The sequence below is a fragment of the Mycteria americana genome, chromosome Z (genome assembly GCF_035582795.1).
Source record: "Mycteria americana isolate JAX WOST 10 ecotype Jacksonville Zoo and Gardens chromosome Z, USCA_MyAme_1.0, whole genome shotgun sequence".
In the NCBI taxonomy this organism is placed as follows: domain Eukaryota; kingdom Metazoa; phylum Chordata; class Aves; order Ciconiiformes; family Ciconiidae; genus Mycteria; species Mycteria americana.
Genome location: NC_134396.1, coordinates 63,685,941 through 63,704,457, shown reverse-complemented (window position 1 = coordinate 63,704,457; position 18,517 = coordinate 63,685,941). Strand labels below are relative to the sequence as shown.

The 18,517-nt window shown below is 41.5% G+C and overlaps 1 protein-coding gene across 1 annotated transcript in view; it reads right to left on the bottom strand.

Annotated features, from left to right (window-relative positions):
- Positions 1-778: 778 nt before the first annotated feature.
- Positions 779-18,517, bottom strand: part of DGKQ (diacylglycerol kinase theta) — a 103,809-nt gene continuing 86,070 nt past the window's right edge. Inside the window, exons 20-23 of the mRNA XM_075526761.1 lie at positions 13,503-13,649; positions 11,764-11,875; positions 9,790-9,942; positions 779-8,665 (exon numbers count right to left, since the gene is read on the bottom strand). Of these exons, the coding sequence (XP_075382876.1) occupies positions 8,567-8,665; positions 9,790-9,942; positions 11,764-11,875; positions 13,503-13,649 (511 nt within the window). The 3' untranslated portion in view covers positions 779-8,566. The remainder of the gene's footprint in view (positions 8,666-9,789; positions 9,943-11,763; positions 11,876-13,502; positions 13,650-18,517) is intronic.

The window sequence follows — 18,517 nt, the reverse complement described above, 5'->3', positions numbered from 1 at the left end:
CCTCCCCTGTCATGCAATCAATTGTTGAACAGAGTGGGGAGAAACAATTGCTCCATGCCAGAGGAAGGGTTACTGCAGCAGGGACATCCTAAGTGGAGGTGTCAAGCTGGTGGACCCCATCAGCCATGAGCAGGCCAGGAGCTGACAGGTCTTGACCTCCAAAGAGGGGTGGGCTGTCCACCCACTGTGGGGCAGAGTTTCCATCTGGGCTCTGCTCCCTGGACAGCCCTTCCTCTTGCCCCAGCTGACTCCCTCCAAGCCAAGGTCCATGGGTTCTGCAGGCCAGGTCCACCACTGCTCACCCAAGCCAAGCACAATGGGGCTACATGTGGGCCTGTTCCCCACAGACTGAGAACACCAGGCCATGTGTTTCTAGAGGACTGCAAACAGGGCAAGCAATTGTACAAAACTACCTCGGAAAATCTGCATTATCATTAAAGTAACCCACAAAACAAAAATGCTTAACACGCTGTGGTGCTATCACAGAAAGATTTTACCAGTTACAGTAAGTGCTACCCACAGAAGTAAGGGTTCTAGAAAGTGCCTGAATGTTGCAGGGGTCAAACTTGGTGTGTAGGTGTCATCTTAGAAACTAAAACCTATGAAATAACACTGCTACAACACAGCCGCCCTCTCACAGAGCATGACCCAATCTCAAACAGCAAGGCTACAGAATACCTATAAAAGTACTGCCCAGCTGAAACAAAGTAAGTTTGTCTCTACAGAAATGTATTTCACTATTTGTAAAGCATGACAACTCCACAAACATCCAGGGTAGAAGAGATGTTGTATTTTTCACAGATAATTTCTAGTTACAGATCTCTGGAACTTGTAAATAATACTTAGAATACAGAATTTCAAATCAGTGCAAAATGTACAATCAAACACAAAACACATATTGCAAAATATATACAGAATTGTTCTAAGAACATAACCCAAGGACAAACAGATGTTTAAATATAAGAGAAAAGTCCATCTTTTATAAATTACTTTTTTTTTAAACCAATTAGTACACTAGGTATGTTATTTGTAGACAAGTTACCACAGCAAAGTGATGTGTCTCATTTGCAAGGCAGACATTGAGAAACAAGTTACATCATTAAAAGCCTGTTTCTGAGACCAATCCACAAGTAAACGTGTGATAATGCATTACTGGTTTGAGGCACACAATGTGGAAAAAGTTTTCAACCACTTTAATGCTTATACTTAGGCTTTTTGTTCTGCGAGTTATTAGGCAGATGCACAAAGAATAAGCACTAGACAATAATTAAACTGTTCAACGGTCAGCTTACCTTAGCTTGTTGGGCCAAGATGATTTATTACCAATGTATTAGAACATTCACAAGAAATGCTATAGGACATCTTAGACTATCTTGATATTAAAATAGCATTCATAAAACTGCTGGAAGTTGGATGATTTAAATAACCAGAGGTGAAAAACACAGTTACTTAAGCAACAGTTAAGCCATAGTTTGAGAAGAGTTAAGACGTCATGGGTGGTTCTTAAGTAGGAGGGATGCTGAAATCTATAGTGAATTACAAACTCTGTGATGCTTTGCATTCAAAGCAGAGATGCTCCCTTCCAATAATGAGAACTTGCAGCTTCACGGTATTGATTGCTACTATCTACACCATTGCTAATTAAACTATCCCAAGGATTACTTGCTTTTGGCATGTTCAGAAAGCTGGAGTTATACAGCTATTGCTATGCTACAGATCCCCAGAATTTTGCTTTAAAATAGCAGTGAAGGCTTTATAAGCACCTAAAATTACACAATAAATACTCAGTAATTCTTCAAGCACCTCTTGCTACCCAGTTTGGCAAGATCAGCAGCACAAAGGGATGCCATGGTGAGGCAAGCTGTTAACTGTTTGACACAGGCACATGTCGATTTTCTCCTTCCTTCCTTCAGAAAGCAAAAGGACTAATGTGTGGCACACCCTGCGGACAGTGAGAGAGGACTGTAAGAGCCGAACGGTCACCAGGCTTGTAACGCTCCTGCAGTCAAGCACAAGGGCGGGCTCTCTGCTCTTTAGCCTGCAGTGATTTGTATGGGGGAAAAGTTCTGCCTTCTGCAGCTGATGTTTATATTAGGAGTTGCTGCCAGAGGTGTAATACGGGATACATACAATATAAATGAAGCCACATCTTCTGAAATCAAGTCTTCTCCTAAATAAGGTGTGCACAGTGACATGTTAAATGGGTGTGTTGCTGGGAGAACTCAGAGGGATAACTACATCAGGAACAGCGCCCTATTAAAAATACTTTGCTTTGGGATACATCTTTAATAACTACACACATTTATTTCAAGACTTGAGACCAACTTTTTCAACAACACTGATCTGCTTATAAAACATTCTCATAAATTATCTTCACAAAAAATAAAGTCAATCTTTCGGAAAACATGTTCAATACAACACTTCTATGAGTAGAAATTCTGTCCTGTGAGTCCATGGCTGAAAAGTCATAATCTGCATTTAAATCTCCGCAAAGAGACATAACCAGGAACCTAAACCAGAAGGCAACTATTTCATTAATTGTCACAGGAAGCAGAAACAATGCTTCCAAAACATGGAAAGAGTGCACTGTTTAAACCGACATGTATGGGTTTACAATCAATAGTCACTGTCCTGTAAACATTGAAACTGCTGGTCTAACTGCAGGTTAAGGTTAGTAGTTTGCATTCATTTCACTGCATTACACACATACAATGGCTACACTGTTAAACAAAATACATTAAATAGCAAAGGGAACGAAGGCTTTGAGCTGGATCTCTCCTCCAAGCCAAGTGTCAAATCAGTAAATGTTGACATTATAAATAAAACTTTAACATTACTTTTATGCATTATAAAATCAGTCTAATAAACCTAAATCTTAGAATAGCAGCCAATTTGTAATTGTTTAAAAATATAGATGAACTTTCAGTCAGTCAGCTATAAATACATACTGCGATGGGAGGAAGATACCATCTCTCATTCCCAAGCAGGCTTTCAAGAACACAGTATTAGAGATGGATGGGGATCAAGGAACGCTGCAAGGAACGCTGCAGTGAGAGAAACTCCTGAACTGTTGCATTCTACAAACATGTTTTCATTGTTACCTGAAAGTGCATCTTTGTATCTGTAGAATCATCCCCATATTTACAAAAAAGTACAAACATTGCAATTTTGCCACAGCCTAAGCCTATCTAACCTGCATTTTCTGTTAAGTGCAAAAAGTATATGAAGTGATACATGCACTGGTGCATGTTAACATCAAAGGCTGAAAATGAGTCAATGCTGTCAGCATGAATCCAAGGTAGTTCAGCAGTTTCTAAGTCTTTGCTGCACAGCTATTAAATGGCTGAAGTAGAAGCTGAAGTAGAAATCAAAGAATGGTCTAAGCCCAATAGCCAGAGCGGGGTTCTGTTTTAAAAAATCCTGTTTTGGAGCAGGATCTCCATTCCCCTGCTCTCCACACGCATTCACCACCCCATACTTGTGCCTTTGTTACCAGTTTCAGTATAAAGGCTGGGCCCAAGGGGCAGGAAGGCAGCCTAGCAGAAGAGGAAAATGCACAGTTACTATGAAGGTTGTAAGGAAGAGGTATGAGGCGCAGACTGAAAGAACATCTACTGCCAGGTCTCTCAAGTGCACAACTCCAACGCACCCGCAGTTTCAGTGCTGGAGTACGGACTAGTGGCTACGCAACACAGGGCACGCCTGCTCACGCAGTCAGTACATTATAAAATACCTGTGCAGCTAAATCTATTGTGTCTTCAACATAAGTCCTTTTTAAGCGTTACAATAGGTCCTCTTATCTTCTCCTCCCACAAAATGAGGCTTCATTTGATAATGACACGTTTATATGCCAACAGCCTGCTGCAGAGTTATGTGCACGCGTAAATGCTTAGCGATTCCGAACAGCTGATATTCCAAACAAGTACATTATTTGCTCTTTAAAGAAATGCAATCTGTACAACATTTCTAAGAGGGTAACTGTGAAGATTAATGAACAATTGTCTATAACAGTTCATTTAGTTTTGTTGCTTATTTAAGTCTTGCAAAGGACTCTGCTACAGCTTCCTCTAGTTTCTAAAATGCTACAACAGCCATTGCCATTGATTTTAGACACACGCAGACTTGATTAAAATCTAGAAAGAGCAAGAGGAGCTCAAACTGTGCACATGCAGAGACTGTACTCTAAACACAGTCGTGTTTCACTGTATTGCCATCATGTCTTGTTGGAAAGCACATGTCCATTACGAATATGTGCTGGGAACCTCAGTGGGACCAGTAAGAAAGCAAGCTCTGCCTCCTGTCCAAAACTGGTGAGAGAAAGATCCAGAAGTGAATGCTCTCAGAATGTTGTAACGCAGCAAAAGCTGTACAACTAGGCACTGTGAAAGGAAATACAGTAAGGCCTATTTTTAAAGGGTGTGTGCGTATGTATGTATAGACATATATGTACACACACACATATATAAATAAAAAGTTTTTGGCAAAATAAGAGTTTCATTTAAAAATCAATGCAAATGAACACATCAGCAATTCAAACTATACAAATCAAGCGTAAAAGCCATGGGGGAAAAGCAGAAAATTTTCTGAAGTAGCACCTGTATCTGAAGGATGAGCTTTTGAATTTTGGTTCTCCTAATTCAAGACAGAGGTAATGTGTTTACCAATCAAAACAGATTTTAACCAACTGACCACCTTCTCTCATCTGCAATAGTGGGTTATTTGAACTGCACCATGATTTTCAGGACCCTTCTCTCCCCCATGCTGGCAAAGCCTAGTAGGACACTAGTAAAAGCTCAGGAGCGCGTGTCTCGGCAGTAGAGACACTAGCTGTGCTCTCTGTGCCTGCCATGGTTTACAGGCAAGGTAAAAAGGCAGGGCAGTGGAGAGAGGATGAAGGAGTGTGCTCAAGGTAGCAATGAGCCTGCATCTCCTCCCTGTCTATAGATTATGGTTCCTGGTCCTGTGATTTTGATCCCCTGATGTTGATTTAACACCTGTCTTGACAGAACCAAGACTCCTCCCCAACACTTTTGTTACTGCATTATTTAAAGCACTTGGCCATGTGACCAATAGGTTCTCACACAATGTTACTCAAAGACTCAGTGCTGAGAATCATTTTTCTGCCCACTGTCATGTAAATTATACTGCATTGTTTTCTTCAACGTCAAGGCTAAGTCAAAATGTTTCATTTTAGCTGCAAAGACTTATCTCCCCTCTTCAAGTCTTACATACTATGGAAGAAAATACCAGGCTTTCTCAGATACTAAGTGTGACAAAAATGTCAAAAAAAGAAAAAAAAAAAAAAAAGAATATATACATTCTTGTTATACTGGCCTTTACAGTACCTGAAACTGGAACATCTTAATAGAGGGATTAAATAGTGAGTTTCTCCTTTTAAAAGCTTTACCGGAGCTTTCCTATCTCAACTGCTCAGGAATCTGTTTTGTCTTCAAAACACACTAAGAATCATTTTATGATGCACAGAGACCTTAAATGCCAAGTGTGTTTTTCTTAAGATAGGTTTTTGTTCCAGTGTGGCACTCATCTGCTCAAACAACACGTGGGAGCTGGTTTCTGGAAAAAGAGAAAAGGGAAAGGAAAAAGAAAACTCAAAAGCCTTCCTGTCCTCCACCAGGATCCCCTCTGGCAGTTGTGAGAACACATTCATACTTCCGTGTCACCTTGCTACTGCAACGCTACCCCAAGACAGGCTCGTGCAGTGTTCCAGGGATGGAAAATCCCCATGGAAGAATATGCCACAGTAAGGGGCCCTCAAATACTGTGGCCCAAGAGTTTCATGTTATTTCAGATAACAGATACTGAGCAACGTGGAGAGACAGCCAGGCCCATAACGAGCCAAGAACATGAAACAGTCAGTTGCATGCTGCAGGATGATACATGTCTGGAAAAACAGTAAGCCAGGTTTATTTACTTGGGCTGCAGAAGATGGTCAGTACCAGCAAGCTTAAAGCTTATGCATGTTTTCTGTGACAAGAAGTCACGTTTTCCTCTCCATTACCGAGTCAACAATTGGAAAGAAGACCATGCATTCTTTCTGCTGCCCTGAGGACACAAAGCAGTTTCTCTGGCTTCCTGGGCAATTATAAGCAGCAATCTACTTCAGATTTCTTCTCTAATTTCTGAGTTTCATCCTGAGAGGGCATACCCTTAAATAGAATACTTTACCCTTCCTACTTGTAATGCCGGTACCAGGATGCCAGAAGAGCTCCAGCTGATCCTTCATGCCCAGGTTCTGAAGCAGAGACAACCCTGTGTTTAATGATCAGGAGACGAGGATTTTAGATCTGTGCTATCCACACCATCTCCTTCACGAGTCCAGTTTGCATGTTGAATAAAAAGATAAGTTGTAGTCCACATGGTGGTACCTGAAGAACATCCCTAAAATTAAACTAGCAATCTGAACAATTAATAACAGGCTTCACTGAAAACAGGAGTCAGTCCTCCAAATGCATCTCTACCAGAACACTAAGAACAGCGCTGGACAGGAAGGAGAGGCTGCAGGCAGCTGCCATTTTTGCATGGCTGTTTTGTCTCCGTTTATAGCTTTAGCTATATCATTCTGTTGCTATAGATGACTGTCTGACAGCACCCACATTCACACCCTCATCTGCACCGTGACTGGAGAGTAGAAAGCACAGGTAATAATCAGATGTTGCTGAGGCTGGCACAGTGCTTGAAGTATACAGACTGATCAACGAGACCCAGCAAGAACTGCCTCAGCACATAACTGGCTCCAAGACAAAACGGCTTTTGCATGTTTCAAAGTTACACTGAAGTCCCCTGAAGCAGCTGGAGATGTTTTTCTAGACACACTGGCAAGAGGAACACTCCCAAAGCTGCCACTTCAGTGATGAATTCATGCCATCCATAGCTGAATTTGTTGTTACCGTGCAACAGAGGACAAGTAAGCCCACTGGCTAGCTAAGTGGGCTCTGGCCAACACGGCTTAAACAGCTCCAGGCAGCAGATGCATGCAAGTGGCAAAACCATGCAGGCCCCCTGCACCACAGCTGGCTCAGAGGGCCCCTTGTGTATGATGTTGACCTGAAGTGAAAGGTTTGGTCACTGGAGAACCACAGTGAGATGACACCAGCAGAGATGTGAGTGAAGACCAACCAACACGACTACAGCCATGGACAGCAGATACATGTAGTGTATGACAGGACCAGCATGTCTGCTCTAGTACCAGTCTCTAGCAGGAAGCTGTAAAAGAAGTCCTGGATCCCCACATCTTCAGCAGACGGGTAAGCACAGAGAGGTGATCTCTGTCTCACAGGAGCTGACAGAGGAACAGCCTCTGAAGAGCACACACTCATGCAAGTGAGAAAAGAAAGTCACTGAGTCCTGGGCCCACATCTGATAACTACACCCACCAAGGACTTGAGAAGGCTGAGCAGGCAAGTCAGTTTTCATGACAGCTATCACATCCCCAGTTATCCCCAGAAGCCTACAGCATGTTACGTGCACGCTACAGGCTTCAGTATCTCCTAAGGCTCCTCAGCGAAGCTATGCTGTACTTCAGGTCAGCTCTAACATACAACTGTGCTAATTTACTTACTGAACACTAAATGGTACTTCTTTTACCGTAATTAGTGATGATTTTTTTAGTCTTTGAGCTTGCTGTTAAATAACAGTCCCAACTGTGACAAATTAATGAAAATGAAACAGCACAAGTAAAGACAAGAAGGAAAGTCTGGTTCAAAGATAATGGTTTCAATGATAGACAAAAATCAGTATAATGTAATACTGCCTTGGGTATTCTTGTTCCTTTTTTACATTAGAGTGGTAGCTGCTGAAATTCAAATGCCTTTTAAAACAGGCTTTGGCTGAATAATATAGGAAACTAAGCTGCAGCTGAAAACTTCCTCTACAAGCTGTTTCCCCTTCATTCACACTGTCCAAATACTGTTGAAGTAAACTCTGAAATATTTTGACTCAACTGTTCTAGTACTTTCTCTCTTCCCAGTGCACGGGGCTCCTTTTATAGAAATAATCTCTCCTGTGTTTTGTATTTTTCTCTTTACGGTAGTACTGTTTCAGCTGTGCTATTTGGACTGATCCAAGGAGTTCTCAGCAGCTCATGTCTTTGCCTTTTTTTGGTTGGGAGGCTACTGTGAGCATTAATTTAAAGGAACACATTTTCATTTATGGAACAATGCACCAAAATTTATCTATGGAATTATTTTCTTTAAGAAAAAGCTGGGAGGAGGGGAAGAGTCTTTGTGAAGGTAGATGCAGAAATCTCAGCATCTTGGAATCTCTGTTTAGCCTCAGTTTCTATATACATGAAAAACTGGGAAATGGCTTATGGAAAAGCAACCTAAAGTAAACATTTCAGATGAGACAAGTGGTACATAATAGTTATTTGTAACAATGAGGCACTATCTTTGACAGACGAAGTAGAACCCAGTACTATCAAAACGTAATGATATCAAAACGTTGCTCATAAGCAACCCTCTTCACTAGTTGTCTGCCCTTGGTTTTACTGGACCATCTTGGTATCTACAGTAAACGTGCTGCATCACTTCTGAGCACAGGTCTCCACTTAGCGTCCTCCTTCAGAGACTGACATGCTATCCACTCTCATCTCTCTCAGGCTTCCAGTTTTTTTCTGTTTCTGCTTGGATTTTTTCAACATATGGACCTAAAATGGAAAGTTTTAAAAGAAAGTGAGTGAGTATTAAAATATCTGTAGTCACCTAAAAGGACATCTAAGGCAACTAACTAATAAACAAGTAAAATGTTGGAACTGCAACAGAAAAGCATTTAAATACACAACTATCTGAAGCACTTATCCTTATAAAGCTACAGGATTAACTGCTTTTTTTTACAGAAACATATATACACGTATGTATATAGATGTATAAGGATATGTATGTGTGTGCATATATATTCATGTACACACATATACATACACATATATATAAGGTAACACTTAGTCACTAATCTGATAGAAATATTTCTCACTGGAAGGACAAGCTAGGTGTCATCCCCCCTGAAAAGAACAAAGTTTAACATATTCCAAAACATTTGAGGTATGACCCTCTTTTTCACCCATTTTTCCTCTGCAAGGGCCATTGTTCTGGTAGCCCTCCCAGCAGGGCTACAAATTCTCTGAGATTGCCTGTAGCAACACATTTCTTGAGTTAAAAAGGCATCCTTAAGGTAGCAGGCTAATGTGTAGACTGGTGTGCACCAGAGTCAACTACTGCAAAATGTTTATTTCACAATTTCAATGTCAATAGAGAAGTTAAATTCTTAGGTAGCTGATGCTCTCTTCCTTCTACATATACATTGAAATATCAAGGAAAAAGACACTGATTACTCCAAAGTCTCTTTTTCTCAGACCTTCCTCCTCCGTTACTCAGTTTTCTCCTTTGCTGCTCTCTGACAGACCTTCCTTTCTCCAGCACCACCAGCAGGCTGCTTCCTACCTCGCACACTGCAGTACTACCATGGCCTTCATAATTGTGATCTGCTTCAGGGCAAGCAACACTGCCCAGAGACCTCAATACAGGGGAAAAAATTAAGTCACTAGGCTGAAGCTCAGGGACTACTTTTTTAAACACAAGCCCCATCTGAGCCAGTGGAGAGGGCCATCAAACCATCCTCTGTAGAAACTGCCATGTACTTATCCAACAGTTGCCACACTGTGCTGACTAGCTCCTTTAAAGTTAAGCATCAGAATACAACAGACAAGCAACAAAATACGATAATATCCACCGGAGAAACAAAGTCAACTTGCTAAGACAAACCTACAGCCAGTACCTTTGGTCCTGCAGCAGAAATAATAATCTGGCCAGGGGCCTGAATCCAGGGCTCTCCATCAACTTGAACTGGAATTGGCTTTAGGAGTGTTACACGAAAATATGAGCCTTGGGCTATGCGGATTCCTGATCGAAAACCACCTTGGACTTGACCCTGTTAGGAAGTAAAAGCCAGGATATCAATCACCCCAATAAAAAAGAAGCACAAATATTAGCTGTACTTAAACTGAGCGGATAAAATTTTATTCTCACCTGACATTCTAAGTTTCAAGTAAAAGAACTGCTTAGGCAAAATCTGCATAGGATGCCTTTACTGACACAGCATTAATTATTTAAGTTAGTGCATGACCTCAGATACCCCTCCAGGCTGCTAGAGGCAAAATAACTTACACAGTGAAGTCATTTGTACACTCAGGTTGGCCAAGGAGCATGCACTCACAAAGATCTTGTTTGCTTTTAGTTTCTCCCTCCATAACGTAGTAAACACATTTTCAAAACACCTAACTATACACACAGACTTTGGCACATGTGAAACTCAAAAGTCTAAAAGCACTTTATCGAACAGGGAGCGAGAGTTTTGCCAAACTCAACTCCATATCCATATATATATATACTCAACTACATATACTCAACTACAACTAACAGCTGAGTGTTAACTGTAAGAAGTGAAGCAAAGTGAACTTTGCTGCTACACATTCTCTTGGGGAATGTGTACAGACACCAAACATGGGGGTAAAAACCTTAACAGAAGATCACAAAACCAGAGCATGGGTTTGTTAACATTTATATTCCAAAGCAACAGGTATACTCCTTGTTGCTTCTAACTTCACAAAAATGTTAAGGATCTCTACCAAACCACTACTTCTAACGGAATGCTTTATATTTGTCTTCCTTAAAAGATCTAAATTACAAAATGGTAAAGTTGGCCACCCCCAAAGATCGAGCTGCACAAACAAATTTAAGCACCCACCCTTCCCATTTTTGGTGGTTGTATGGATTAGTTGTCTCTAGTTACCTGACCACATACACTTTTTCAGCAGCAGAGTTCTTAAGATAGTGAAAGAAATATGAGGAAAAGATAAAAATAACCCGCCATCCCACAGGACTGCATTGCTAATAGCAGGCCATTGTAAAAATACGTAATACATGGAAGAATTAAAGTTGCACAAATTGAGTCATATTCTTTGCAGAATTGGCATACCATCTGCTTCACGTTTGGATCAAGAGCAGCTAGCATTAGATTCTGAGAGACAGGTGTTGGAAAGCCTGTGGCAGATAATTATAAAGCCAGCTGTCTAGAAAGAATCTCTTACCTGATTGTGATGAGGTATGACAAAGATTTTTCACAAATACACTAAGTGAAGAGTAGTATCATTAAAAGAAAATAGTAAAAGAAAATCTTGTTTTCATCCCATGAACTGTTTGGTTTTGACACCATGATACCTGTTAGGAGAAAGCTAGTGCATTCCATAATACATATATATATCTGCATTTCATATATATGTATACATGTATGTTTCTGGCCTTGGTTCAAAGCCTACTTAAGTCATGAAGCATTTCCCCATGCACTTTTAAGAAGTTCTTCACACTCCTATTATTTCTTCTTACCCAACCACAGGCTCCTTCAGTTTCCACTCCATCTGCTGTAGTCTGGCACCTAAAAATGGACCTTCAGGGCAGGCCAATAAACAGGCAATGAGAGGGCACTGCACTCCATGAACAGGCATACCAGCTGCAGCTAAACTCCCGACATCTGAACGCTTTGCTTACAGACAGCCGACGCTGCCCATGAATTCTTTTTATGATCTATAACCATTTCTGCGTGACACAACAAGTACCTGAATAAACGATGGCATAACCTTAACATAGATGCATACTTTTTAGGACTATGCACCTGCAATGCACTTTTGTTACAAAAACAAACCAGTATGAGAAAATGTCTTTTTCCTCTGTTCTTACTGGGATGCCAACTTACCATGTGAACGACGCCAGTCACGCCAACAACTTCTAGCAGGCCGTCATCAATGCGTGGTTTCTCAAAGCGGTTATCACTCTCAGACCCCCAGAGATCGGCTCCGGACCCCCAGCTGTGTAGAGAGCACACCACAGCAACCACCCGTGGACCTGCCGTCTGCCACAGAGCACCCTGGCTGCTACCCTGCTAGGGGTGGCTGGTTCGCCAGACTTCAAAAGCTAGACACTCTGCTCCCCACCAGCTGGAGGGGACAACACAGCTTTCCTGCACTGTAAAAGCAGGAAGTGTTTTCCTAAAATTTGGAAGACTTCTGACTGGATCTTTTAGGAGTGAAAGAAGGACTGAAGTAAGTAGATGCCATTTGAAAGAAAAAGAGTAGGTAGGAAGAAAGCAACTCCAAAGAGTTTTAGTTCGCTGTGAAATACAGGTTACAGCTACACTAACCCTTAACTTCCAAGACTTAAGAACTTAACATAGATCTTACTGGTCTTCACAATATTCACAGAAGCTACTGAGGAGAAACTAAAGCTAAAACAAGTATCAAGTTTTTATTCTTGTACCTGGCCAAACTCACTTGTAGCTAAGCAGGTATTCCTGCATTGCAATCTTCTGAAATGCTTCTGACAATTTAACACCATGTTGCTTTTTGTGCAGTATTGACCCTCCCTACTCAAATGACTCGCTTATTGTTTTAGTGCATTGACTGCTCAGTACTAATCGTGATCTTGTCTTCACCGTTCTCACGTGCAACGTATACTTGTCTGTATGTGCATGTGCACGTGTGTGTGTGTACATGTATATATATGTATTTGAGTAAAAAGTTGAAACACTTTCAGACTAAAATGGAAAGACATACGGGTAGTTTGAGATAGGAGTGTACTTGAAAAAAAAAAATAGTATGGCAGCACTAATTACCTGCTGGGTTTGTGCAAACAAAAAACCTGCCTCTACCAACAGCACATCTAAGGAAGCCAGTTTTGCCTTCCTTTCTTCCACAGCAGTAACTCTACCTCCCTGCAGGCATCAGGGCAGCCCCCACAACCCGGCGAAAGGTACCTGAACTGGGGTTTTTCCACAGCTAGCTGGGGTAGCACCACCACCTCCACACATACTGACCAGCTGCCTGTAGGACCTGCATGGTGTTTGACAGTCAGATCCTGGCTGTCCTTCACTGCAGGAACTGCTTAGGCACCTGGTCTCTAGCATGCCAGAAAGGGTGTACAAGCTGATCATCTTTGATCCTTCTACAAGTCACGGTGAAATCTGGTGGACCATTCAAACAGTTTGGGGAAGGGGGAAAATGGTAGTGGACACAAGCCATAGGCCTACAACCATGCCTAAAAAGTCATGTTTTACTAGAAAACTGCTCCAAAATAAGTCTGAAGACCTTTGGTGAGGAAATCATTCCAAATTACTGTTAGGACACAGAAGAAATAGCAAATGGACGGGTGTTTGCACTGGGAAAACAAGACAGTACCACCTTTATGTGGCGTGAGATTGTGAGTTTCAAAGGATCAGAAAAACGATGTCAAAATGGTATTGAGAGCTAGCTCCTTCGGCATAGTTGCAAAGCCAGCAAGTCAGGCAATAATCAAAAACACGCAGTAACAATGATCTGTTAATCCAGACAATTTAACATTTTGTCTAACCATTTGACATTTGATGCTCAAATATCAAGCAGCATTTCCACACATACAGCCAGACATGCATCCACACAGGATCCTTCCTCTCCTTTTTACCTGGGTATATTAATAAAAATGAGTCCTTCTATACTTGGTAACTCCACCTCATGCTGGTCGACTTGAAGCTTTATGTCTTTGTGAAGATTTCTGGTATGACTTATCTTCTGCAGCCCAACTTTCACATAAACTCCTTTGTTGTGAAACCTAGGAGCAGACAAGCATCCTGTAACTCAACGGTAAGGCCCAGCATAGCACTCTTCCTCATACATATACCAGTACTGTCCTCTAGCAGTTATGTTTAAAGAGTTTTTCAATTAAAATCCTCTCCAAATTCTTCTAGCTTTACTGCAGAAACAAAGCGTAAGCCACAAACTGCTACTTTATATAACTTTTACTTAAGGGATGATTTGTGCTGTCGAGGCATGTGGAGATCTGTGAAATTTTATTACAGAAAAATCATCCCTTCTTAAAGGGTTGCCTGAATGCAATGCCTCTTTGAAATGTAAACTGGGCTGGAAAACTGTATTTTTAATTAGGAGCTGGAGGTCTTCATGAAACATTTTAAAATATTTTCTCATGCAACACTAGAATAATTAAGGCACAAAAACCTTTGCAAATCTTCGCTTTACATATTGCTAATTCATTTGAAATATACTCAGCTGTAGAAACTTAAAACACACTTAGTAATGTTAACCTGTGACAGAGCTCTTCACATCTCTAATTTTAGAGTAAAAAAAATGAGGAAGATTTTATGGCATCCCTAGAAATGTCAAAATATTTTAAGAGTAACATAAGCAAATGTTAGTTACACACAGTGTTTTCTTCTATAATGGAAACCTTTGGATACACGGCCTTCAGGGCAACCTTAAAATAAAAAGCATAAATTTCCATTATTTGACCCTACTAGCACATGGGTGTCATTGGAATCCAACTCTGCAAAATCTCTCTAGCATTATGTCTAAATGCTGTAGACATTCAAGGGGGGAGACAGCCAGTTTAGCATGGGGGTTATAGCCAACTCTTCAGACAGAGACTGTTCAGTTCTTTTAAATCACTACATTGGGAATGATTAGTCCTACATGGTAACAGTTTTAAACAGCACCGAATTAAAGGTACCTGATGTAACACCATTTAATGTATGCTTAACATATGCTTCTACTCCAGACAAGACAGTAAGATGTGTGTATGCTAAGACAGGTTTTGCCTGATTTGGATACAACTGAAAAATACCGGAATATCAGTAGGAAACACAATACTTTAAATATCCCCAGGAAGTATTAATCCTTGTTGCATGAAGAAGGAAGCCTGCAGGAACTGAAAGAATATGACACAGTGCCATAACTGCAGACACAGTCCTGAATTACATGACTTTTAAGAAACACTTAGGGACCACTGAGGTCCACAGGATCCAGAGACATGGGATACAGCACCCCGTGATGCACAACAAAGGTAAATCTGTCAGAGATTAAATCCTATCACTCCATTCCATTTATGTATCTTATGAGGACATTGAGACCAAATAAGAACGAACAAACTGATTTCAGTAACGTTACCACGCCAATTCCTACTCAATGGTTTTGAAGGTGACTGAAAGATTTTATAATTAAAATGGCCAGCCAAGCTTGGAAGGGTGATCTTTGCACATCCACCACTAGAATCACCACCCTTCTTTGCATACTACATGTGGGACATGATTTGGGGAGAAAGTGCCAGTGGAAGTTGTCAGTCTACTGCTAGTGGTAGCCAATACCATACTAGCTTGCCCACCTGGGTAGAAAGAATAAGCGTCTCCTAAAGCAAACCCTTGGCTACATATATTTTGCAGACAGTAGTTTCACCACAGTTAATTAGCAAGGCAGGAAGGAGGAAGTTGTCCTTGGAGCAGTCTCCGACACCTTATTTGTGCTGAAGGAAACCAAGGTTTGTATTAGGTGAGACCCACATTGCTGTAAATGACACTGATGGGGATGAGAGAGGAGGACATGCAACTCATCCATCCCCATGGAGCCAGTGAGTCTTTGCATCAGCTCGGCTGCAACACTTGCATCATTATGTCATCCCAGAACTATTTGGAAGGCTTGCTAGAGTACAGATATGAAAGTAACATCCTACTGCTCAGGTGGGTCTGGGGATTTGACCTACACAGCTGAGGAATCACCCTTTGGTTTGTTTTTCTACAAAAGATGCACTACAAGTATAGCCAACATTCATACTACCTGATGCCCCACTGGCTACACCCATAAAGCTACATACACCCTTCCTGAGGGACATTCAGAAGGTTGGACTAATTCTTCAGTTTAGCTAATTGAACATCTCAGAATCAAGTTAAAAGGTGATCCTATACAGGACCAGTTTCATGGGTCACAAAAGTAAATGAGTGTTTTTTAAGTATTGCAATCCTGTTTTTATCCTTCATAGAGTGAATTGAAAAACAGCCTTTGCTCTTAAAAAGTCCCATGAACAAGTCTCCATAGACTCAGGGAGACACCACAGCACCAACTTACACTGTTAGTTTAATTATCTCTGTGGTTGTTGCCCAAGCAGCAAGCACCTCTGGTGGCCAGAGGAAGCAAGACCATCAGTAACTGCTTTCCAAGCTTTCATGAAAACAAAATTAAGAACCAAGTCCTCAAGAGTCATGAAGAAATGAAGTGAGAATGTGGAAAGCCAGAATTCTCAGAGCTCTTGCCAACTGCTGCACACCCAGAAAGGTAGGTTTGGGGAACTCTTTTTTAAAGGTGATGGATAAGAAATCTGTGTGCCAGACCTTTTTAAGTGAACTGCAGTTTCCCCATGAGCACTAATAAACAGCTAGGCAACATCTCTCAGAAACAAACCTCTCAGAACTGCAGCACACAGCATGGAAAGCTACCAAGCAAAACAAAATGACTGCCTTTTACTTAGTCCTGCAATTCAACAAGCCTACCACTGGGTGGGAACCACCACTGCAAACGCTAAGAGCTCTGACCGATAACTAGCAGCTGTTTGGGTGCTTTTATTAGGGTGATCTTACTGACTGGGACAGAACTTTACCAGGTTCACATACAGAGGTCCTAAGATGGAAAAAAAAAAAAAAGAGTTAGACAATAGCTGTTGTAAAATTTTAATCCCCACAACCGACAAATCAAACAACCAATACTTTCAAACCTTCCCCCCACCAAGAGAGAGAACAGTTCCTTATCTTTGTAAAACAATTCTAAACTTGCATTAAATCATGCAGAATATTCTCTCTGCCTAACCTTACATCCAGGAGACTGCCTGCCACAGCAGTCTCCTGCCAATTTTGAATGGCACAAACAAGATGTGCTGTCTTCTGTAATAGGCAACCCTAAAGACTGCTCCAGTATCCCATGGGAATGGCAGAACAAAGACAGATGCCCTGATCCTTAAGCTGTGAAAAAAGGATGTGAAAAAACTGTGAAAAAACATCACATAGCTTGGCACTCAACAACATAAAAAACCATGACTACCACAGCATACACTATTTCTACTGCCCTGCAATGCAAGTTCAGCACTAAATTTCCTGCAGGGAAGACACCACTGCACTGTGAGCTGCTAGCCAAAGGTAAGCAGTCCCAAGTGTGTAAAGAGACTCTACAGCGTGAGGCCAGAGAGCACACAGCTTTCAGGACATTTACCAGCTTAAGGTCTTGATTCAGAAGAGCACTCAAGCCCATTTTTCTCCCAAGGACTACCTGCAATTTCTGTTGCCACAACCTGAAACTTCCTGTTCTGCACTCAAGAGCAGCCAGTTCACATGCCAGCAGCTGTTGCATCTGGCACTAAGTAGCCACCTTCTTAGTTAATTTACTGAAAATAATTTTAAAAAATGCTAATCTTGCTGGCGAGAGCATGCATTTGCATATCCTGGGAAAGGGTAAAGTCAGCAATTTTAACAATCACCATCACAGGCAGTGAAAGGCAACAATCACGTGTCAGTACTGTTAGCCTGCATGAGCTGTTTGTCTCCTGCAAAACCGTGCCTGAGTATCAATTCATTATTTCATGTTTCTTTTCCAGATCTTGAATCAGAAATACACAGCCCTTCGGATTTACAAAAGAAAAAAAAAATCATCTCTTCTCTTCCACATGCCCTTCAAGACACCCTGCTTGCACGGTGTCCAAATACACATGTAAAAGGTCTGCAAGAATGGTAGCAAATCATCGCCCACTGCACTGCTGCACACTGTGAACTGACTGAAATAAAGATTCAAGGGATGAAAAGCACACAGGACAATAAAAGCCAAAGTATAACCCTTCAATACAGTGGCAATAAGAAAAGGACACATCTTCTAAAGTGCTGCAGCTTTGCAAAGTCAGAGTAGTATACTTTAAAGGAAGAATGAACGTAACTGTTACATTATGTTAATTGCACAAGTAAATCTAGAATAGTTTTATACACTAGAACAGGCACTGCTATACACAAACTTATTGCCCGATTTTACTGCTGTCCTGGTTTCAGCTGGGATAGAGGGAATTTTCTTCCTAGTAGCTGGTATAGTGCTGTGTTTTGGATTTTAGTATGAGAATAATGTTGATAAAACGCTGATGTTTTGGCCGTTGCTAAGTGGTGCTGACACTGGTCAACGACTTTTCAGCTTCCCATGCTCTGCCGGGCACACAAGAAATTGGGAGGGGGCACAGCCAGGACAGTTGATCCAAACTGGCCAAAGGGCTATTCCATACCATATGGCATCATACTCGGTATAGAAACGGGGCGGTTGGCCGGGGGGTAGCGGTCACTGCTCAGGGACGGGCTGGGCTCAGTCGGCGGGTGGTGAGCGGTTGTATCGCTGTTTTTTTCCCCCTTGGGTTTTGTTCCTCTCTCGCTCTCTTGTTTTCCTTCTCATTACTTTTTTGTTGTTGTTGTTGTTCCAATTATTAAACTGTCTTTATCTCAACCCACAAGTTTTCTTACTTTTGCTCTTCCAATTCTCTCCCCCATCCCACAGGGGGGGAGGGTGAGCGAGCGGCTGGGTGGTGCTTAGTTACCGACTGGGGCTAAACCACAACAACTACCTCTGACGTTTTTATCCAGTGGATTGAAAACGCAAACCAGTGCCTAATAGTAA